This window comes from Gobius niger, assembly GCF_951799975.1.
Source record: "Gobius niger genome assembly, chromosome: 8".
NCBI lineage: Eukaryota > Metazoa > Chordata > Actinopteri > Gobiiformes > Gobiidae > Gobius > Gobius niger.
Window position 1 is genome coordinate 14,737,221 of NC_136859.1, and position 25,127 is coordinate 14,762,347.

Below are 25,127 nucleotides of genomic sequence, written 5' to 3' on the forward strand. Positions count from 1 at the left end.
AATTCACTCAGAATTAATCCGTTTGTATTGTAGAAAGGGTTAAATCATCGACTGAACTGGCTTTTGGTAAAGTTGAGGACGTTTCGCTTCTTGTCACAGAAATCAGTTTGCATTGTTTCAGCTTTCTGTGTTTTGCTGACGTTTTTACAGTTTCCTTTTCCTCATCAAACTTCAATAAGCACTTTATACAAAGTTTTTCCAAATTAAATTGAATATTAATTTAAATAAAATCATAAAAGTTTTGTAACTTTTCTTGTTCCTCTGGAAACAGTAGAGTCTCTCTCGTTTTGTTTTTTCTATGGATCTGATATTCAATGCTATACCAGATTTGTTCCTGATCTTTGTATAATTAAACAAGATTGGAAATAATTTGCCTAAGTACAGCTTGTCTTGTTCCTCCGGCAACAGCAGAAATCTCTATCTCATTTCAACATCAGCACCAAACTCCTCGAGCACCCAGAAATAGACCTCAACATCAACAGAAGCTCCTCTGTAATGGGCGAATAATACCGGGGCCTGGAGATTGTGTACGCAGATAACATTAACATCCCTCTCATTATCTGCTCTGCTATGGGCACAAAGTGGGACATGCTTGTATAATGCCGTTGAGACGGCTTATCGCTCCCCTACAATGACTACAGGTTGGCTGTTTGACTTAGACATTTTCTAATTGTATTGGAAATCTCCCAAGCATATAAATAAGTGAGCATTTACTGTCAGAGAAATCAAGTAAAATATTCTGATCCACAAACACAAATGACTGAACTACCTAAACAAGATACTGTAGGTTGAAAAAGCGTTGAAAAGCCATTTTGGTCTCATCTGACCAAAGCACCTTCTTCCACATGTTTGCTGTTTCCCCCATGTGGTTTACAGCAAACAGCGATCAGGACTTTTTATGGTTTTCTTTTAAAAATGCCACTCTTCCATAAAGGCCAGATTTGTGCAGTGTACGACTAATAGTTGTTCTGAGGACAGTTTCCTCCACCTGAGCTGTAGCTCTCTGCAGTTCATCCAGGGTCAGCATAGGCTTCTTGGTAACAGCTCTGGTCAGTGCTGTCCTTGTTCGGTCAGTAACTGTACTTTAAGAGATGTTTAAAGATTTGGAAATCTTTTGATAACCTAACCCAGCTTTATACTTCTCAGTAACTTTATCCCGGACCTGTCTGATGTGTTCTTGGACTTCATGATGCTGTCTGCTCCCCAATAGTCTCTTAATAGACCTCTGAGACCATCACATCATTATGTCAGCATGTGATCATTCAGAAATCATCAGGCAACATCTTAAAGGAACAGGCCACCGTTTTTCCATACTGAGATATGTTCTTACCTGAGCTTAGACGAGTTGATGCGTACCTGTCTGGTCTTTGTGCGTGCCCGTGGAAGAGCTTGGTCGCTTCTAACTTCACCCTTGTTTGGAGCTATAGGATTATGTTGGAAGAGGCCAAATGCAAAACATCTTTGGTCTTTTTGCGTGACTGAGGGAACACACAAAGACCAGACAGGTGCGCATCAACTCGTCTAAGCTCAGGTAAGAACATATCTCAGTATGGATAAATGCTGGCCTGTTCCTTTAATGCGATTGGTTGCACTTAAAGGAAAGGGGGGTAGATACTTTCACAAACCCCACTTTTCAGTTCTTTTATTATAAACAAAAGTTCAAAATGTATGAATTTCACTTTACGATTGTGTGTCACTTAGTGTGTGTCTTTCACGTAAAATTTTAACTCAGTATATTCATATTTATGTCTTTAGCCTGGCAAAATGTCAGAAAGTTAAAGGGGGTAGGGATACTTTTTCAACCCACTGTAAATAATAGTTCACACAGAAACTCACTCAGACGGTCCTGGAGTCAAACACAATAATGTACTTTGCAGGTTGAAGATCCTCCAACATTATGACAAAGGAACAACAACAGTAGAGAAATCTATTGGCCAAAGAAGTTTTGAATTCTGGTGTCCGTTAAAGCTGAAACCATTTATGGTGCCTCTGCAATTGCACAATGAACCAACCTAATTTGGCTCATGTGAAGTAACAGTTTTTGTTGCAGAAGCCTGAGCCACCTGTTCCTCTTCCACAGAGGAAATAAAATAACACTCTGTTATCGTTGCCGTAAAAAAAAAAAAAATGCAGAACTGACACTGCAGCCAAAGTGGTATTTCATTAAAGGAAAGGACAAGCCTTTTTGTTCTCACTTTATTCTGCATCCAACTCTATTCCCTAAGCCCAGCCATCACAAACTTCGAGATTTCAACACTTCAGGTTAATAGCCTACTGTTTGTCAGGGAAACTTTTGCCTCCAGACTTCAGCTGGTCCCTTTTGGATTTTCGTAGCTCAGAAGAGGCAAAATGTGCCGACCTAACTTTGCAACACGACGGCCCAGATGGGATCATTCACAAAGATCGCGCCTTTTGTATTTCCGCTGTCACTGGGAGTGGCTGTAAACTGCTCTCTATTTTTTTTCCTCCAAAGCCCCAACCAGTCGAGACAAGTGGGATTTTGCAGGACTCTTGGAAGAAATTGTCGCACTTGCTCAAAAATGGTGACACTGGTGATGCTCGCGGGCTACAGTTACGAAACCTCCCGGGATTCCAAAAATAAATTAGCCGGAGCCGTGGCAGTAGCAGCACTCACGCTTTAACGCCTATCTTTTGACATTCCCACTGAATCAATTAAGCATTATGTGCAGTGTGTGAACCCAGAAGGAGAAGTCCCTGGCGGTGAAAGCTGGTCGGCTCCTGATGTAATGGAAGGCAACGTTTTCCCCTTCCATGGAGAGAGTGAGAGATGGAGTATTAAGGCATATTGCAGAAGGTCTGATCCATGGGACAATAAGGAACAGTGTCAACCTTTCCGAAGCACAAGAACCTGCTGGAAGTGATGTGACAGTCAGGAGATAACAATGTCTTACAATACTTAAGAGAACAACAAATATACACTTTTATCTGACACTTTATAGGGTGTAGGATTGTGTGTGGGTGGATGGATGTGTTTCATATTCATTTTTATGTCCACAGTTGATTTACTGAAAATCACACACTCAAAAAATCTGAGATGTTAACCTCTTACCCGCCGGCTGAACCGAGCACATTTTCTCCAGTTCAGCAACAGTGTAATGCCTCATTTGAAAGCTAAGACCAACAAAGCTGAACTTTGTGTGTTTTTTTTCACATTGTATTGCATTTCTTAGACGTTTTTTGTTGCTTTTTCATAGCTTTTTTCCCCAGCTATTTCAAAGTAAACAAATAACTAAAGCCATTTGAGACCTACACATATCCTACAAGAGCCCCCACACCTGCAGCACAGTGGAGGCGTCACAAGAGGTGCTACATGAAACCAAAAACGTGACAAACGAGGAGGTATCCAGGTGAGACTCACCTCCAAGCCACACATGCCTACTACTCTGACTAATGGACGTTCACTGGAGAATAAAACAGATTAACTGCTAAGCTCTTCCCAGAAGATGGGGAAAGACTGTTGTGAAGCGGAGGGAGCTGTGCAGGAGGAAGAGGAAGGAGGAGGTGGAGCTAACCAGTGCAGGACACCACGCTCTGAAACAGGGGCAAACCCAGGAGGCGCTGTACCGTTTCACCACATTTTATTGCATCTTTTGACGTTTTTTTGTCGCTCTTTTGCTTCTTTTTTTTTCAAGCTTTTAGATATGGGTAAAGCCACACTGGAGAAAATGTGTTGGGTTCAAGTGATAGATGTTAAAGTTGTTGTGATTAAACAGATGTTAGCCAAACAGAAAGGCAAGGCAAATGTACTTATACAGCACATTTCATGCACAAGGCAACACAATGTGCCTCACAGCAACACCGAATCAATCGATACAATTCATAAAAATATATGAAAATACAAATATGTATACATTAATTGGTTAAAATACAGTCAATTGCCATATGCAGCAGTGGATAACCATGTTTTCAGCCTGGACTTAGTCAGGGTTGAGGCCCGTCCTCACTGAGGCTGTTCCAGACTTTTACTGCATGAACCTGAAACGCAGCCTCACCGTGTTTAGTGGTGACTCTGGGAACCACCAGGAGACCCCTCCGTGAGGATCTCAAGGCCCGAGGTGGTTCATTAACATATCAGAGATGTACTTTGGTGCCTCACTATGACTTGTACACTGGCAGAGCAATTTTAATGTCTATTCTCTGAGTGACAGAGAGCCCACATAACCATTGGGTTGTCAGATCCTGTGACACAACAAAATGGTTTACAAAACACTCAACAGAATGGGGATTTACTGTTTAAAGGTATATTTACACACCTTTTTTGTGTGATTTTTGTACAAGACGTAATAAAATGGGTAAAACTGATCACAAAATATACAAGAAATACACAATATGACCTCTGATGTTGAGATGTATTACGTCACTGAGAAAAGTAAGACAAAGTAAAAGGCACTGAGTAATGATTAATGTCTCTCTAAAAGTAACACAGCTGTAGTAGTATAAAATTGCAGCTAAGTACCAGAAAGACACTTTATCTTTCACTCTCATTTATTCATTGACATTTTTCCCCTTACACATTTACTTGTATTGATGCACATACTGTACTCTCCTGTATCTCCCCAATGCTGAGTGCTGGTTGATTAAATCAGTGTTGTCCGTGAGCTTCATCCTCCGTGGTTTATTTATTCACAGATATGAGCAAGCCTTCGTGACTTGACACACATAATCTTGTTTCGTGTTTCATGAAAATCAAGATGTGTGAAATTAAACATGAGGAAGTGATGAATATACGTTTTCTTTTTTTTCTTTTTTTACGCCTTTTCTCCACATTGCTACGTCTTAATTCTTCCCCGTGGCAGAATCACTTTTTAATTTCATTCATAACAAACCCCCAGCACCAGCAGGCCCAGAATCATACGATACACTGGATTGCTGATTGTGTGCAAAGATAATGTAGTTAGATGCTTGATAAGGTGTCTCGAGGCTACAAAAAGTCCTGCTCTAATTCTGCTCTTATATCATTTTGGCCTGTGTTTTTCAATGCTGTTATGTTGTACCTGTCCAGCAAGCTGCCACAGTATTAACGTTAATTGGTAAAACTATTTCAGTTTGCTTTATATTCATTTTACTTTTAAGACCTTTGTGTAAACAAAGAGAAAAAGAACTATAGGCCTGCAATATGTTCACAATTGGAAGCAGCGTCACAAGAGGAGCTACAGGAAGCCAAAAAAGGGACAAAAGCTGAGCCTCACATGCCTATTCTCGCTAATGGACGTTCACTGGAGAAAAAAACAGAACACCTGTCACCACCACCCACTCTTCCAAAGCATTAAAAATGGCGGCGCGTCGACCGACACACTGTTTTCTTCTGCTCTTTCGTCTGTTTTAAATCTTTTGGAAAATATGAAATCCCAAAAACCTGAGCAAAAAACAGTGTTCAAAGCGTTCCTTGTAAAAAAGGACGTTTTTGGAAAGGCTTCCTGCCGCTTGTTACTGCGACGTATGTAGCATTGCTCTATTGGTTGAGGCTGTTTGTCAATCACGGCCACCAGGAAATCGTTGAGATCATGTTTGCTCCCAGACTATATGTCTTTGAAATATCTATGAAAAAGCATGTCGTTTGGCCGGCCAGGCAAGCTCAGGTTGACCCACAGTGGTGGCGTGACTGAGTCGCAGCGGCTCAGGACTAACGCCTGAACACTATCTTGTTGTACACTTGTACAATGACAAATAAAGCACTTACTTTCTTACTTATGAACTTACTAACTTAAAATGGTCTGAGTGTTGAAGTAGTGTTCCAAAATGAAATCATGTCTTGACTTCACAAGTTTAAAAGTGTAAAATCAATACAAAGTGGAAATAGCTGCGGAACCACAAAGTGTCAAGTGTAATGTTCAAAGTACTCCGTGTTCCAGCAGCAGAAATCTCACAAAGCTCTTGGTTACAACAACACAGAAACATGGGAAATCCTACGCAAGCTGTTGGTTAGGGTGTAACTGTGTCGAGAAGAGACGCACTATCACAAAAACAATGTGTCACCGTAAGTATGTACAGTAGAGGACATTTAACATTCACTGACTAGTCTACACTGCTTGTCAACAGCTCTAGATCAAAGGGAGCATCTGCTTATTTTGGTAATACATGGTCCACAACAAAAAGAAAAATAATACAGAACATTATTATTTACTGATATATTTAATTACAGGAACCTTGTATTACATAATATACAAATAGAGATTTAGAAATGTTTAGCACTAACTGGTGAATCAGAAGCTTCTTTTTTATGTATTGCTTAGTTCAATAAGAAAATACTCTCACAGACTGATTCACTCTTGGCAACATAAGGGAATATATACATACTTTCTGTGATTACAATAAAGAAAATGCTTTAAGTTTTTACCACATTCAAGTTACATTAAAAAAAAAGCTGCATAATAATTTAGGTCAGTATTTACACTTCCTGACGGGCCCACGGATCGATCTCTTCAGGGCTAATGTCAAAATTTAGATGCCTTGAATGGCTCGGTTTGGTCCCTCGAAGACGCCCTCTCCCAGCCCTGCCGGATGCGTGTGAGGGTGCGGTCCACACAGGGGAGGAGCAGGATCACCTTGAGCACCAGCACTATGGACGGGACGATGAGGCACAGCATGTAGCCGGGCGGGGTGTACCACTTATACGTGGACCGTTTGAGGAACTTGTTCCAGCCGTAGATGTAGCCGTGTGCAGTGCAGATGAACAGAGTCATGTGGCCCAGCTTGGACTGAGGGATAACAGCAATAAGTTATGTTATATTTATACTGTAGACTTTTCATCCATGGGAGAAATCACAACGAGGTTTGACAAGAACGAGCATCAACCAAACGGCATTTTACACAGCTAGAAACAGTCCTGCGCATGTCTCACTGTCGACCCTGGAGGCTTTGATTGTGGTACTTGAGCGTTAATGTAATTTTATTTTCAACTGTAACATTAAGCTGATGATTTGTCCATGAAGACAGAATATAAGCACACAATAAAGCAACATTTAAACGACGTCTATGAGATTTTACCCGTGAGACAATTTCAGATTTGGCTCAAATATTATGGCCTGGAGACAAAATGCAGTTCTCTGACAAATTTGCCCTCAGGATTCCTGCTATATTAGAGCAAATTATAGTCAAAGCATATTATACGCCCAAAAAAAACAATTAATGTAATAATAAAGACAAAATAAAGGCTATAACCTTGTTCAGATGCGAGTAACTGTGGAACAGACAGTTAATCGCAGAGGTGAGCAAAGTATCATCTATAAAATAGAGTCAAAAACTTGCATGGGAGATATGTTAAAATATCGAGTATATTTAAGAGCAGTATTTCCGAACCAGGGGTTTGACACCTGAGAACTTAGCAAGGGGTGAAAAAATGTAGAGTAGTATTTCACAATTACTTTAAAAGGAAAGTTTTGATGATGATTTTCAGTGAAAAGTTTGATGTTTTTAGAGTATTTTGGCTTAGTTTTGCACACAGCACTCAACTATTGAATAATTTTAGTTGAGTTGGTCACTTTGTAATAATTTTGGAAGAATCTGGTTGGGGGTACGCGGAGGATAAATGAATGACTCCAGGGGGTTCACGAGACAAAAAGGTTGGGAACAACCGCTTTAAAGGACAGGAAACCAGCAAAAAGCTTCAAAAACTGGTGAAAAATAACAGAAAATAGGAGGTCATCTTTCATGAAATGTTTTTCGGTGATATTTCGGCTCTTCTGTAGTTTATTGTAACGTCAGTTCTCCATATGAGCAAATTAAGGCACATTAATGGAGGGTTTAAGAATATAACTGGGCTTTCATAATTGAGAAAGTCCCCAAAAACATTGAGACTTTCAGCTTTGTCAACATCGGTGCATCAGTTTTTCAATATGCGGCACTCGCTGAAAAAAGTTGCGACCCCCTCACGCTCTATAACTAATGACTCCTGAATGGTATTGCACTATGTTCTAACTTTTACATCACAAGGCGTAGCTCGACTTGGGCCTGCATTTGCCATCTGAAGTCCACCCCGAGGAGCTTGGCCTTTACACAACGCGGCCCGTGACCCGTATTAACAATTCTCTGCCTGGGGATTATAACCTGGCACCATAATTCTGTTTAATGAATAACTTAACATTTAAAAGTCCGTCTCGGTCTCCACTCTCAGGTCCTGAGTTAGCCAGCTAGTTAACTACGCTCTGGGGAGATAAGTGCCACTGACATATTACCTCTCTACAGCACCATGATAAAACACTGGAAAGTCTAAATAAAGATTAGCTCAGAAGCACTAAATGTGTTTGGACTGATAGTAACGCACATGACTGTGATAAGGCGTATCATATAAACAGTCATAAGGAAGGCAGGGAAATACTGGGATCTCCATCTTGGTATTTATTTTGGTTTTGTCCTGGATTCACCCTGGTTTATTGTAGTTTGAACCTGGTGTAGACCTAATATAAAATGGATTTTGTCCCGCTTTAGCCCTGCTTTAAACCTAATTCAAATTCTTTGTGACCTGCTTTAGACCTGGCTGTGTGTTGGTACAGATACAGACGGTAATTATTCCACGACTACTTTAACAAAAGCTGAATTATGGATGTATGTTAAAGATATAGACACACGGATAAGGACGATGTGGGTCAATGGCCCAAATTTGAACGTTTAACAGCAAATGCTAACCATACCGCTTTTTAATATAAAGAACAATTTGCTTGCTCCAGAACAAGAGGGTCTGAATGCAGCCGATGGAGATGCACGTGGGTAGTGGAGCTCCACTTCTCCACAGGAAAGTGACATCACCCCCACATTTTTCCTGCAAAATGTATTTCAATGAATCTCAATAAAACGCCTTTAGGAAACTTCACTATCCTTAAGGCTAGGATTAGGGCTAGTTTGGATTAGTTTAAACTAGCATGTTCCTGTGGAGGTGACATCATTTCCTGTGGAAAAATGGAGCTCCACTGATCCCGTGCCCCTCCATCGGCTGCATCCAGGCCAATGGCCGCTGGTTGCACTGCTTCATATGCAATTTCTCCATCTGTGAGATCAATAAAGTATCATCTTATCTTATCTTATCTTATGACCGCAACGCTAGGGGCTGCCATTGCTGCAGTGCCTCCATATACGGGCGGCAAAACAAGCTAGTTTTCCATTAGTTAGCATTACACTTTACACACGTTTTAAGCAGCTGTAAAGCCTGGCTTCTATTTATTTAACTTTCTACAGCTAAATATTGCTCCTGTGATAACGCTGGGTTAATTGCAATTAAAGAAATTAGACTGATTTTCGTAAGGTACATTTTAGAAATCTGAGGGCCGGACTTTGCCCTTTTTAGGGACATGCTCCGTCAGAGCTGGTAGGAGGAGTCTGTAAATCCGCCATGATTTCCCTTTCAAATGTGGTCATGATGGTAAACGAGGAGGAGTGAGGAGACGGAGTCTATTACTCATTATGTCTATGATCCAGACCCTTCTCAAAAAATTATGATTTCTATTACTGACTTCCTTCCCCCTCATCGTCTGCATCTAGATTTTCTTCATCCCTGGTGCTATTCAAGTCTAGAGTCCAGGCTAAACGAGGTAAAAATTACAGTTGGTAACACAACCTATAGTCATACAAAAAAAAAGGTTTCAAACTAGGCTGGTTTAGTCCTGATTTAGAAATGGATTCATCCTGTATCAGTGCAGGATTTGTCCTAGTTTCAACCTGGTTTACATTCACAGAAAAGAATCTGAAAAATTGGCCCTTAATGACCTCTACGGAGCTGCCTGCAGATGTGCACATTGACTTGGTTCTGACCTGGATAAAGTTGAACTCCCTCCAGCTGAGTGTGGCTCCGACAGAAGGCAGCGAGGTGAGGCCCAGCAGCACGTACAGGAAGAAGCCCAGAATCCCCAGCACAAAAAAGGAGTCAGTGCCCCACGCCTCAGTGTTATCGAAGTAAAAGGGAGTGGTCTTATTGTCTTTCATCTGAAAAGACAAAAAAAGGGAATAATAAGACTTGCTGATGAGATATTGCTAACTCAGCCCAGTAAATTCCGTCATAATGCTTAAAGTAGTGGACTATTTCAGTGCTTATCAAATATGGCAGCTTATTTATAATATTGTACTCTTTCCATAGCATAAACACAGCCTTAAGTTCCCATGTAGTTTGTTTTTCATTGATCATGATTGTTACATTGACTGTTTAGGGACAGGTATACTGCAAACACAATCAAAAGTGACTCGTAGAGCATGGGACTGTATGAAGTTGTCGAGGCCAAACTAATGATGTTTGAACCGGGGTGAGTTGGGGCCCGCACCTCGTCCACCACGCGGGAGATGAGCTTGTGCCTGACAGCGTAGCGGATTGGGATGATGAATGTGTATATGGCATGGAGGAAGGCAAATCCAAGAGCTAAGAGGCCGATCTGTTTCCTGCACAGCATCCAGCGGTCCAGCCAGTCCGGGAAGCGCCTGCGAGTGAGGGTAAAGGATTAAAATCAGTGCAGGGTTTTAGGTTGAGTAATGGTTTGCTGTAAAACAATGCCGGACCTGTACTTGGTGCCTCTGTAGAGCTGGATGAAGGCAGCGATCACTCCAGGCAGGTAACACAGCGACAGCATGACCAATGATACTATAGGGAAGACCTGAAACAAGTGCAAAGTGATTTCTTCATTCAGTGATGGTCTCAAAAAACTGACTGGAAAAGAACTTAAATGACTCAGATTGCTGTATTTTGTTTAGTGTAGAGCATGTAGAGTAAGGGTGCATACAGGCGGAGGATTAGGCCTGAATTGCAGCAGCTTGTCTGGCCGGCATGTTTAGCGGAAAGTGAGAAAACGGGACTCGAAGCAGACATGAAAAGAACTGGCAAACCATACAGAGAAAAGCCTCAATTGATTCAGTATTAGAATTCAGTACCCTCCAGCTGTGAGGCCTCTCTCAACCACTGTGCCAAACTCTTGACCCGAATCTCCAAGGATAAATTTAGGCGATGTTGTTCAGTCAAACAGGTTGGAGAACTAAAACCCTCATTCCTACTATTGTTGTTCCAGTGACACCCACAACCTTGCTTCTGTGGGTGTTATTGGTGTTTGGTCACATCATTCTGCCCCAAAGCTGCTGGTGAGTGGTGAGTAGTAGTGGTGAGTAGTAGTAGTGAGTAGTAGTAGTGAGTAGTAGTGGTGGTGAGTAGTAATAGTCGTGGTGGTGAGTAGTAGTAGTAGTGGTGGTGGTGAGTAGCAGTAGTGGTCAGTAGTAGTAGTAGTTGTGGTGGTGAGTAGTAGTAGTAGTAGTAGTAGTAGTATTGGTGGTGGTGGTCAGTAGTAGTAGTTGTGGTGGTGAGTAGTAGTAGTAGTAGTTGTGGTGGTGAGTAGTAGTAGCGAGTAGTTGTGGTGGTGAGTAGTAGTAGTCGTGGTGGTGGTGAGTAGTAGTAGTTGTGGTGGTGGTGAGTAGTAGTAGTGGTGAGTACTAGTAGTAGTAGTTGTGGTGGTAAGTAGTAGTAGCGAGTAGTTGTGGTGGTGAGTAGTAGTAGTCGTGGTGGTGGTGAGTAGTAGTAGTCGTGGTGGTGGTGAGTAGTAGTAGTGGTGAGTAGCAGTAGTGGTGAGTAGTAGAAGTAGTAGTTGTGGTGGTGAGTAGTAGTAGTGAGTAGTTGTGGTGGTGGTGAGTAGTAGTAGTCGTGGTGGTGGTGAGTAGTAGTAGTTGTGGTGGTGGTGAGTAGTAGTAGTGGTGAGTACTAGTAGTAGTAGTTGTGGTGGTGAGTAGTAGTAGTGGTGAGTAGCAGTAGTGGTGAGTAGTAGAAGTAGTAGTTGTGGTGGTGAGTAGTAGTAGCGAGTAGTTGTGGTGGTGAGTAGTAGTAGTCGTGGTGGTGGTGAGTAGTAGTAGTGGTGAGTAGCAGTAGTGGTGAGTAGTAGAAGTAGTAGTTGTGGCGGTGAGTAGTAGTAGTGAGTAGTTGTGGTGGTGGTGAGTAGCAGTATTGGTGAGTAGCAGTAGTGGTGAGTAGCAGTAGTGGTGAGTAGTAGAAGTAGTAGTTGTGGTGGTGAGTAGTAGTAGTAGTAGTCGTGGTGGTGGTGAGTAGTAGTATTGGTGAGTAGCAGTAGTGGTGAGTAGTAGTAGTGAGTAGTTGTGGTGGTGAGTAGTAGTAGTGGCGATGAATTGTAGTAGTGAGTAGTTGTGGTGGTGAGTAGTAGTAGTCGTGGTGGTGGTGATGAGTTGTAGTAGTGGTTAGCAGTAGTAGTGGCGATGAGTAGTAGTAGTAGTGGTGGTGGTGAGTGGTGAAAGTCGTGGTGGTGGTGATGAGTTGTACTAGTGGTGAGCAGTAGTAGTGGTAGTGAGTAGTAGTAGTAGTAGTAGTGGTGGCGGTGAGTAGTAGTAGTAGTAGTAGTAGTAATAGTTGCTCTTTATCAATCTGAATGCATGTTGAACGTTGATCCGCTGCCTCCAGAGCAGTACCTTGTTTGCCAGAGACACCATGATCCTGTATGAGATGTCTTTGCCGTCCTCCACGTAGGCGTAGATGACGTCCCTGATGAGCAGGTAGAAGTAGAAGAACGCGCTGAGGCCCAGGGCGATGCACAGGGGCAGCCTCCACTGTGGGAAGAGCTGCAGGGGGAAGTCCTCCAGCTCACGGGCCGCACTCAGAGACCCCTTGTCCAGCACCGAGAGGCCGAGGCGGGTGCACACCTGAGACACAGCCTGCTTCGCCTCCGCGCTGTCCCCACACAGGAACGCCTGTCAAAGTCAAAGGGTTCACTTTTAAAGGAGCTGAATTTAAGAGGTTTATGATGCTATAAAGATGATAACAGCAGAATAAAACAGAATCCAAACAGTGGCAGCTCTTAGTCAACGCTCAGGAAGAACATCCGGGGTTCGATTGGGGAGTTTGCACTTTTGAATTGGGGACATCCAGACAAATCCTCATGATCCAGAACATTAAAACAGCTCAGTGACAAAACCTCACTTTAACTCAAATTTCATTCTCCATTTACACCGGCTCGTTTCCGTTAACTGCTTGGGTGACTTTTGTGAAACCGAACAATGCAATACTGAATTTGTGAGACCTTAAGGCTGAAAGTCCAATCTGTAAACTCTGGAATCTGCATAATGTGTCATAGTGGAATCCATAACACTGCAGTTTCAACTACGACGTGGAACGATATCAACAAGATAAGGCAATAGATCTCGGGCCAATTACACTCAAATAAAATTACACATCTTCGTGGTGTAAAAGATAATGGTGTGTGATAATTATAAAGGTGGCCAGCTTGTTATTTCAGTCTTTCCACACACATACTGTATCTGGGTTGTGTATCTTGATCAAGGTCACAGAGTACTTTATATTAAACGTGTGTCATAAAACCAAAGCAGCAGATGGATATTCCTGATCTTTAACTGTCAGCCTCTGAATACATGATTAAATGCTTCAGAATTTATACCTAAGCCTCTCGGTATTATCCTCACTCAATTACATATCCATTTTAAGGTTTTTCTTGCACATCTTTTCAATTTCTGTCAATTGAAAAAGTGTATCTAATAAAAGTAGGGGGAAACTGGAGCGTTCTTTTATAAGCTGTTCTGACAAAAATATGTTGTATTGTAATATTTTAAATGCCCTCAAATATTACATGATTGAACAATGCTGCATGATTTGGTTGGATACACTGTGATATAATGATGAATTTGTATGCACCTTTGTGATAACTAACCCGTCATTTACATCCCTTTTTTGCCTTTGTAGGGACACGCTAATTTGCAGTCTATATAACAAGAAGGGGAGCATGCAGCCACTCAATATGTAATCCCATTTTTAGATCTAACAGTGCTGACTAACCCTTTTTATCACACTCACGGCTCTATGATAAGACGATTAAGTAGTTTTTAGATGGGGCTGAAATGAACCACACAGTTTCTCAGACAGATGGGGAGAGGGGGGTGAGGGCGGTCTGACAGGCACAGAGTCGAGTCAGTGGGATTGAGCACTTTTCCCCCAGGTGTGTGCATAAGTGGAGCGGGCAGCCAGCCATGTCTCCCCCACATTACTGCAGCAGCAGCGGACGCCACACTAAATCTCTATCTGAATGTAAATGACAGAGGCCCCGGCCCCGCTGCGGATATAATCAAACCGCTGTCCGGGGAATAGCACACATTCAATGGCACTTCAATGTATACTGTAGTGAACATCTCACAAAAGAAGAGAAATCGGACTGTGCTCACTGCTCCATAAGACGTCACAGCAGGATGTCTCGGTGTGTCCAAGATGATCTGAACGAGACTCTTTCCAGTAAAATATAGAATATACTGCAGCGCATTCAGCAGCAAAACATTCCTAAGGCGATTAGTAAATCTTTCTTTCAACGATTTATTCTGAAAATGCCATATAATAGCATTCATGTCAAGTGACTGACATTTATCCAGGCTTGTTTCTGGCACAATGAAGACGGCGTCTAATGAGGTCATTTTAACGACAAAACAAGGTTTTTTTTGAGTCATCGCTGACTTTTGTGTAATTGCAACAAGACAAAGTGGCCAGATAAAGGTTGTTTCTCTAAATGCTATTTTTAGTAAGACAATTTACCCTCATTATTTTGTGCCTTTTCAGCTATTGTAGGTGCAGTCTTACTCTAATAATACATTATAGCAAGCTCGTATACAGTACAGGTGCAGCATACGCTTTAAAAAGTACAAACTGATCTCTCTCCTGGAATATAAACAACCAGTACTACGTATTAGACAAGACATTGGGTTGAGGAAAATGCACTCGGTTCATGTGGTGGTTAAGAGGTTAAAAAAAGGATAAATAAGTGAATAAATAAATAGTCAGCTGATCGGATTCTTTGGGCACATAGTGTTGCTGAATCTAGACCTAGTCAGATCCAGGTGAATATATTTGTATTAAAGGAGCTATACCTGATTGTACAAAGAAACAGAGTCACTCAAATTTCAAATTGCTATTTTCTGGTCCAAACTCATCTCAAACTTTCCAAATGCATTTACAACATCACAATTCGTCACAGGGACTGAGTTTAAAGCAGGTGTCACAACTTTCAGGAAGAAAAACTGTCACTTCACTGTAAAATATGCCTACTAGCCTGACATTTTATGACTGTTTAAAAGACTTTAAAACCAGTGCTTTTTTGATAAATGTCTGCTTTTACCATATACTAAAGGACAACTAATTTTATTCCAATAACAGAAAATAAAAAAATCAAGGATTGCTGCTTTGAACAAGTATTACTCTCAAATATTAATCTACATTGCAATCTGAATGATCACAATCAGAAAATCACACAAAGCTACATGTAAACACATGTGTACACTGTCTGACAACATAGTTTCCAACAACAAGACCTCCTTTAGCCTCCCACTAAAACATGTACAATAGGTTCCTCTGTGGCCAGGACTCCCCTGGAATTGAGATTCATGCTCTCAGTGGGACTTTCCTGGTTCGCCTCTTAACCCTCGCCTTAAAAAAGCACATTTTCTCCAGTTTAGTTTTACCCCAATCTAAAAGCTTCTCGACCGGAGCTCACAGACTATCGGCCAGTGTAACGCCTCATTTGAAAGCTAAGACCAACAAAACTGATCGTGACTTGTATGTCCCATTTTGTCACTGTCTTGGTCGTGTTTTGATTACTTTTTCATTGCATTTCTGTGGCTCTTTTGTGGCTTTCTTGTTGCTTTCTTATCAGTCTTTAGTCGTGTTTTTCTTACTTTGTTTGGTGTTATTGTTGCTTTTCCAGCACGTTTTTGTTGCACTTTTGCAACTTTTTTTGGTCACATTTTGGAAGTGTTTTTGCTGCGTTTTCATCTTTTTTAATGGATTTTGTGTCGCTCTTTTGCCAAACTGGAGAAAATGTGCTCGGCTCAGGTGGGGGTTAAGAGGTTAAAAAAAGGATAAATAAGTGTATAAAAACAAATCATCAGCTGATCTCATTCTTTGGGTACATAGTGTTGCTGAATCGAGACCCAGTCAAATCAAGGAGAATATATTTAAACAAGTATTACTATGTACTTCTATTTGCCTCAATAACCTCAGTCAATAAATAAATAAGTCTTGATGCTGGTGGACTTGTTTAAAATGTGTGCAGTGGACGCAAATAACAAATCTGCCAACTAGACAGACCCGAACACTCGCGGATCTGCAGAGAAATTAGAGAGTGTATCTATTTTTTACAGTATGTGTGTATTTAGTGCATGTGTAGAGAGAGGACTGGAGGCAGATCCAGGTTTGGTCTCCCGAGGTTCCCGCGGCGTGTTTGAGTTTCTCTTTGTAGCTGTAAATCGGAAGCCGCGGCGCTCACTGGTCTTTTTTGACTTTGAATCGGGGAGCGTGTTTGTTTATTTGCTTATTACGAGCTCTGCCTGCCCCGGTTTCATCGAAACAGTTACGGAAAGATGAAGATCAATAACGTGCCTGAAGCTATAAGTTCTTAAATTATGCTGATAGTCGGTCTATTATGAGGAAATTGTGCTATTATTAGAAAATGTGTTACTCCAGCTTACAATAACATACGCTCTCTTAGTAACTCCACTGTTTTCCAACGATTATTTTGATCAATACAAAGGCTACAAGTCACTGCCTCTGTTATTTTTATGATGTGCATACTTTGATGTAAAGGGTATGTGGTGTAAAAATGTTTAGGGATGATTTATTGCCTTTTGTTGTGATTTTTGACACATTATTAAGCTCTTGTTATTTGGATAACATTTAAAGCGCTGTTGGAAACTTGTATGATTGACACAAATTGGGCGAGAACATGAGCTAATTAGCCGTTACCTGTTAGCATCGCAGCTACAGATGATGTATGTGCCTCCTCTGTCGCATATGGATTACACGTGCATGAATGAAACTAAATGCTGCTGTAGCATGTTTTTAACTAGGGATGGTCCGAACACAGTAAAAACAAAGCAGTTGAGATGGCAGAGGACGGTCCCTCTTGAGATCAAATGTTTTGTTTTTTTAAGCATTTTGGACCATTTGATATTTTTGTTGTACAACTTAAAGCAGTACTGAGTATCTCTTGCTCCAAGAGGCCATAGGCTAAACTGCAGGTGTTGTTGCAAGTTGCGATTTTTGCGACTTATTAATTGTCCGTGAGAGTTAATACTACGCTAACAGAAAAAAATGCCAAAAAAAAAAAAATTGGAAAAAAAAATTAAAAAATAAATAAATAAAATTCCCCCGATTATGCTAATTTTGTAATCGTTTAGAGTAATAATCGAAATCGTAATCGAATTTCGATTAATTGCACAGCCCTAGAGAGGGATATCGTTCATCCAGTTACACAAGAGATACATTTTTTCACTGAAACTTAGCTGTAGGCCTACATACTATTTAAAGTGGTGCTAGCCCACAGTTAGCTTTGCCCGCTAGCCTGTTAGCTTCTTCGTGATTCTATTAGTGTGTATTGGTTGTTCCGGTCCGGTGGCAGGAAAGTTGCAATTGTGGTTTTCTGGCCAGAGACACCGCATTTCTACGGTAATAGCTAGCCTGCAACCCACTCCACAGTGCACCTGAGGCAAATCACAGACGATATAAATGTCTGTGTTGATAGAATAATTTCAACCATTTTGCACTTAAAACAGCTTGGGCCAGATCTTGTGGCGGCGCACGGGGCGGCGCAGGCTCTTGGCAAATTATTTTCCGAGTGGCGGCGCTATATGTGCCATTCGCCTCCGCCACCTGTGAGGGGGCGTCACAAGAGGAGGTGACTGCACTGATGGAAACACGGCTGACATTCACTTCCTCGTTTACATTGCGCTGTCTTGCGTTCTTTCTTAAGCCTTAGGCTCTCACAGGTCAAACTAAAAACTTTATTTACCCCATCGTGAGCTAAACCATGTTCACGTCTCAAGAGAAAAAGAGCTACAGCGTCCGCTGTGGCGCGGATCGGCCCGCGCTTGGCGTGAACGCGAAGCAAAACAAAAGCACATGTTCACCCCCCACTCCCACACAACCACTCTCCTGGACGCGGAGTCGATCTGGTTGGAGGAAAATGTGTGCGTCTTCACCCACTTAAATGCGCTAAGTCTGGAGTGGCAAGATCACAAAGTGCGCTCCTACTGAGCGCAAAATGTCACACTATCGTCTCCGTTTTGATGCACAAGATCGGGCCCCTTGTATTTGAGCAGCATCAGCTTCGCGGTTGCAAGCTACGCAGCGGCGGAGTGATCAGCAAATAGTCCCTCAAAATGCGGTAATTCATGTGATGTAAGGTCAGTTATACTACAAAAATGATTCTATCGACACAGACATTTATATCGGTAGTCTGGTGTTATAAGGGATTTGCCTCAGGTGCACTGTGCTTGGGTCAGACTGTTTTTAAAGCAGGCTAGCTGTTACTGTAGAAATGCTAGCCTAAAACTAGCCTGGCACCATAAAACCTTTCAAATACAAGGACTGCATGAATCTCCAGAAATCAACAACAATCTGGATAACTAGGAAATGAGGACCTATGTCAAAAATCCTGAAATATCCCTTTAATACATGGGGTGCGACTGAGCTCTATTAATATAGATGTAACATAGTAACATCATTGAGGCATAAAAATACAAATCTTGCAAAACACTGTATATGCCACAGTCCCGTCGAGATTGCTACCTTTTTTATCCTTCTTCTTTACTTTAGCTACAAGATCATGGTCTACCTCTGGATTTTTATATGCCCTAAACAGAATCGAAATGGCACACAGCTAGCCTACATAACTGTTAACAATTCAATTATTGGGAAAAATAGTTTCAAGAAATAGGATAAAGATGATGATTTCATGTGATAAATTAAAATATGGCCAGAATAACTTGTGTAATGCGTCGATTTTGAAGGAAAACTTCGAGTTTCTCAACATTCTCCTCTTCCTGCCCGTTTCCCTTGTATCTTTTATTGAACACTTCCTCACTTCACGCTCCTGTCTGTCTCACCTGTTTTCCAGCCAGCAGTCCGTTTTGCAGCGCCCAGGCAGACAGCGTGTTCAGGCCTTTCACCACCGCGGCTCCAGGGACCAGCCTGTACAGAACACACAGTGCGGACTTTAGCTTACACGCAACCCGCTCCCGCCTGCCAACACAAAGACCGGCGGAGCGAGGCTCACAAAACACTGCAAATCAATGTTTTCCGCTGCCGCTGAATAGACGCGCGGCAGGACGTCCCACCGAGGGAGCCATAACCCTGCACCACCTTTTATTCCTCCACAATCTCAGAGCATTTGTGAGCACTTTAATAAAAAAAATAATAAAAAAACATTGTTGATTCCCCAAACATGTTCAAAAGAGTGCCCCCCCTTTGGCCCCTGTATCTTTTCTTGTTATCTTCTTTTCTTTTCTTTCCTTTTTGAGAGTGTTGAATCTGGGGTCAGCAAAGTGGAAGGGGCTAAATGTACCTCTGGAGATATTCAGCGTTGGTGTCTGGAAACATGCCTTTCTTCAAGTTGTTACTGAGGTCAATCAACACCTTGAGAGAAAAGAGGCAAAGACAGAAACCGAAAATGTCACACAGGATTCAAAATAAACAAGGCCTATCTCGTGCTAGTTCACAGATTTTCATTTGGTTTAATAGTTTTGGGATCTGGCTCTTGGAAAGTCATCGAGTCCCGGATCTGATGTGTTGCCACTATTTGGTAATAAAGTTCATCATTTTATTGGTACTTTGCTTGCACAGTATTAACATAGAAAACTGGTAACTAAAACATGGAATAATTCATTTTGTTGGCCTGTTTTTGCTTGTTATTCCAGAGAAAATAACTGGAAAATTCCTGGAACAATGTTATGATTTATAACATTACCAGAAAATTATTTTGTGCTGTTTATGTCCATAATTACCATGTTATTACGCTTTTAGGTACCATACAATGTAGTGCTTTTATCTCAAACATTCCCACCTAGAGATCGATGACCTATGGTTTCAGAGCTCTGTCTTGTGAGAGATGGCCTGATCTTGGTCTAATCTGGAGTCATTCTCATTTAGACTCAGTTTAGTCTTAAAGAGTGGGTATTAGGCATTTTGCTGGTATTTTGTAACAATGTCAAACACATCTCTATCACTATGTTGCTCTCTGTTGGTGAAATAATGCAATATTGATCTAAAACAACTAAAACAAAATGTATTGTAGTTTTACTTCCTGATCCTTCAAGTGAGCTACCATAAGTCCCTCCTACCCGGCCTCCCCTTGCTCTCCTTTACTGCACATCTATTTCAATAAAGAGGAAAAAGAAGAAAATAATTCCCTGCTCAGCCCATGTGGATGTAGTGAAGCTATGGTGAGTGTTTTCACTTAGCAATGAGAGGATTAAACTGAACAAGAGATCTAGAGGCGAGGACACCATTTCAAGAATACAAAGGACCTCAGGAGGAGGTTTTTTGGAGCAGTTGCAGTGCTGCTAAGAATCGCCAGATGATTAAAAGATCCAAAGAAAACCACAGCGCCAGGAATGTTTTTCGTGAGAGCAATATTTTAACATGGCAAAAAGCTCAAAAAGTTGCATAATACTCCCCTTTAATATAGTGCTGGTTAAGTCGTCGTTTCCACAGTCAAGCACCAAAATGAGTCTCTCTTCACTATAGTCTCTTTGCTGATTAGAATTTTGTGTTTTTGCAGAGAATGACTTTGTTGTATCAACGTGGTTTCAGACCCCTGTGCTCATGCAAATACCTTCATTCTAATCAAAGAACCACTCAATACAGCCATTACCAAGGCAATGCATCGATAAGGATATTAACTGAATTAAGTAAGTGCCCTAAAGAGCTCCTCTTTTAAAGCCCTAATGGAAAAAAAAAATCTAATGGATATTTTCTTTCTATTTTTTTAATTACTGTCTTCACCCACCTTTCCCTCCAGATGTGGTGCCATGTTTTGCAGGAAGCCATAGTGATCCCTGTGCACACAGATGAAGATGAGACTGGCTGAGAGTGCTGCATCTGCATGGCTCAGCGCCTGTAAACATACACAGAGAAACTCATATACCACTGCTGCTGTTGCCAAGGGTGCACTTTATACTGTGCCACAGAGAGACACGATTCAACATTAAAACATTATAGAAATCAGGTGCCAAGGGAAATACTGCTGAGGTGAAACATGGCGGATACATCATTATTGCTTTTACCATTTCAGTTGCTGTTTGACGTTTGCTTAGGCTCTCGGTCTTACATTTAGACTACAAGAGAGAGAGAGAAGATAGAAGCAAAACGTCCTAATAAACTCAAACATGATATTTGAAAAACTCCTCTACAACAGCATGGTGAAGCATCAATATTAACATAGGTGCATTATTCAACCTCTCCTTCCCTCAGTAATGGTAAACCACTGCTGAGGACAACCACAAAATGGACTTCATATTTTATTGACGATGTTAAGCCGCAGGTCCTTTGGCCATTCCTCTTGCCAGCACAACTGCCTAACACTGCCTCCATTACCCCGATGCCCTATTTGTACCAGCCAAGCCCCTTCAACACTGCTTATCTGAAACTCTCGATCCCACCCTCCCTCCCTATGTCAGCGCTGATTCTTCTGCTCTGAAGGGGGTCTTGAAGCGCTGGGTACATGCCTGAGACAGAGCCCCAACCCACAGTCTCAACCCAGCGATCAGAATAAAGCGTACCTCCTGTTGTGTGTGCCGGCGACTCACTCAATGCTTACTATTTTAAGCTAGAAAGGTGGGTGACGCGTGTTGCCCAAGGACACAAATCGACACTGAACACTCTATTTAAGCAAATGCAGACTGATTCATTTGCTTTCCTGTGTTGTTTTTGAAAAGTGAAAAGGTTTTTACTGTAGTCGTAGTGGTGGTGTATTCTACCCATTTTTCTAGAATATAGAACACATTTGAACAATATTCGACTACAGCAGTAACATTTATAACGTATAAATAGTACAATTGTGAAAACCTCACTTTACATAGAGTGCAAATGAGCACCTCTTCCCTTTGTCTCTCTCTGCCTCCCTCCTCCTCCGTTACCTGAGCTCCCAGGGGTATGGGGCCACAGCTGTCCGGTCTGCGGCTTCCGTACACCACACTGTATCCACACTGGAGCAGGCGCTGGCCCAGCGAGCGCCCCAGGTCCCCCGTCCCGAACACACACAGAGGCTCCCCGCCGCTCTGCGGGACTGCTGCTCCTGCTGCACTCATGGGACCGAGAGAAAGGCTTTCCAGCTTCACCTCCTCCGGCATTTTACTAGCGACGGTCATCTCAGCTACTTCGCAATGCTGAGGAATGTTTTATGGCACTGGATATTGACCTGAAGTGAGGCCTATCCCTTCCTGTCATTGGTGAAAACTTGAACCTCTTGACCTTCCCACTGTTGTGAGTAAGAAACAGTTTATTGCACTTATCACATGTGCTGAAGCGTGTGGCTGCACTATGTCATTTGTTTATCCGTCCTCATGTGACCTGCCGATGCAATCAACAGGTATATTATTTTATTAGCCAGTGGATGTGCTTTAAAGAGACTAGTTGCAAGTTGGTCATTTTCTGTTCACTACTGCCACCTCAGGTCATACGTGTAACTGCATCTTCTATATTAAGCTCGTGCATGAATAACAGTGCAGGATTTTAGAGGAAGTTGTGGTGAACAGGTCTGGGCTCATTCTACACATTAGGACATGGCTGGAACATAAAGGGGGAGGAAAATTCATAATTTTAACATTTTTAAACTCTATATAGTCCCTTTAAAGGAACAGGCCGCCATTTTTGCATACTGAGATAAGTTCTGAGCTTAGACGAGTTGATGTGTACCTGTCTGTTCTTTGTGTGTGCCCTCAGTCACGCAAAAAGACCAAAGATGTTGCTAGCATTTGGCCTCTCCCAGCATATTCCTATAGCTCCAAACGGGGGTGGAGTTGGAAGCGCTTCCACGGGCATGCACAAAGACCACACAGGTACGCATCAACTCGTCTAAGCTCAGGTAAGAAAATATCTCAGTATGGAAAATCTGTGGCCTGTTCCTTTAAGATAACATCTGTGACCTTTTCACAACTACTGATTTGGACTTTGCTTATAGATTTTACTGTTGTACTATTGTATGACTTCATATCTTGAGTATTTGTCGAGTCATAATGATCAGGACTGAACGTGTGTCTCTCCCTCACCACAGTGTGAGTCAGACATTTACGGGCATGAAAAATACTTTCTAGGGCTCTTGCATTCTGCTATTTCTGTGTTTCCACTCTAGACACGGCGCCGTGTGGGAGAGGCTGGCACGCGGATTCATTATCATTTCAAAACGCGCTGTTCCAAAGCAAACGACGGGGAAGAAAATGTGTGCAAATTTAGCGCTCATGTCCCCATGGCTGAAACATCTGCAGCGCGGTGACACGGGCCCGGGCCAGTGGAGCAGAAGTGAGGGCTGGCGCGGACAGCAGCCGCTCGCCATGTGCGTCTGAAATGGATGGTTCATGCGTGTGTGATTGCTGTGAGCGTCTGTGTGCTTCTAATAGAGAGTTCAGGCCTGGATGATCCGTGTGTGTGGTAGAAGAGACCCAGCTGTGATCGGAGGCGCACAGGGGCCGCTCATGTACCTGGATGTGCAGATGACACAGAGCATCACGTCAGACTGTGGAGCGTAGCCTCATTATAGAGATCTACTGGTCGAGAACTTCACACATGGACTGATGCTGATGATATTATTGCCTTAAATAAGCGGAAGTGTAAGTTCATAGTCACGGTGTGTTCCACTGCAGCAAACGTTTTCAAGTATTATGTGGACGGTTGTTTCAAATTGAATTAATTTCCTCTCTCATCCTCTCAGCTCTTTCCTGCCCCTGCATCTTAGGCAGGTCAACTCATTGTCTGTTTTTAAGTTGGCTCTTAAAGCAGTATTAAGTAACTCTTCCCCCTAGAGGCCATAAGCGCAACTGCAGGTGTAGTAGCAAGTTACGATTTTTTTTACTTATTAATTGTCTTGGAGAGCAAATACTACGCTGACAGGAAAGGCGAAGGGAGAGAGGGTTACTGTGCATCCAATTATACAATGGAAATAATTTTTTTCACTCAAACTTGGCTGTAAATACTGTTTAAAATGACGTTAGCCCGCAGTTAGCTTTGCCCGTTAGCATGTTAGCTTCTTCTTCGTGATTACATTAGTGTGTATTGCTTTCTCCGCACCGGTGGCAGTGAAGTTGCAAACATGGTTTTCTGGCCAGAGACACCAGGGGGAGATGAAAGACCCTCCAATCATCCCATAAACACTTGTATTACCCCCACAGGGACTACGGAAAGTATTTATTAAGGTAAACACGTTACTTAGTACTGCTTTAAGACACGCCTTTTTTCCAGGACTTTTGATTGTGATTGACTTTGTAATGTTTCTTTCATTGCCTTTGTATTGGTTTATGTTTGTTTTTTACCTTTTTAACTGTTTGCCCTGTTCTGTGTGTACTGCACTTTAAACAAAGTTGGATTGGATTGAATTAAAGAGGGGTTATAGGGCTCCACACTATAACCTTGTGAATAAAATCTTAATTGCACTTTGTTGTGGTGTGGTCCTTGCTAGTGAATTGAAGGTACTTGGTATTAATGTCAATTATTTATCACAATCTTGCAATATACAATATTGATTGAAAACAGCTGAATATCCAGGTGTCATTTCCTGATTTTTACGCGATCCAACCCCACTAGTACCTCCTATTTCCCATCCCTCGCCTCTTGCTCCCCTTTGCTGTGTGGCTGCTTCAAGGGAAAAATTTAATCTCCTGCACACTGTGAATCTTGCAAAAAAAAAAAAAAAAGATTTTAGTGACACAAAGTTTGGGCTTTAGGCCGTCTTCAGGCATAAAAAAGCTGGTTGTGCGGCTTGTGTGGCTGTAGTGAAGTGGTGTAAGGATTGTACTTTAGCAAAAGATCAGGAGACGAGGGAAGCATTTCCGGAATATGTAAATTATAGGACCAGCCTGAGGGGCTGTTTGGGAGCTGCTGATGCTAAGAATCCACTAGATTCTACCACTAGGGAAGATTCAAAGATTACTCAAAGATGTGTTTTTGATGAGAGAACAACATTGTAGCATGGTAAAAAGCTCTAAAAAGCATCGAGTGTCTTCAATTGTGAATAATCCGGCACAGATGACTAAATTTAGAAAGCCTTTCTGAAGAACATGCGCCTGCAGTCTGAGGCAATATCAGCATATTGTGAATGTTGGCATAAACAATACTTTTTGTTATTATTCTGATGCTATAACAGTCTACAATTTTCATC

At 42.0% G+C, this 25,127-nt stretch overlaps 1 protein-coding gene across 1 annotated transcript; it reads right to left on the reverse strand.

Moving 5' to 3' along the window:
- Positions 1-6,455: 6,455 nt before the first annotated feature.
- On the reverse strand, positions 6,456-22,092 carry steap4 (STEAP family member 4; the record flags this gene model as incomplete). Its single annotated transcript, XM_079561538.1, has 9 exons — positions 21,895-22,092; positions 20,766-20,873; positions 19,323-19,393; positions 18,865-18,949; positions 12,400-12,678; positions 10,501-10,595; positions 10,269-10,422; positions 9,766-9,936; positions 6,456-6,719 (listed from the first exon to the last, which is right to left on the reverse strand). The coding sequence occupies exons 1-9, from the start codon at positions 22,063-22,065 to the stop codon at positions 6,456-6,458; spliced, it is 1,398 nt and encodes a 465-aa protein (XP_079417664.1). The 5' UTR covers positions 22,066-22,092.
- Positions 22,093-25,127: the final 3,035 nt, after the last annotated feature.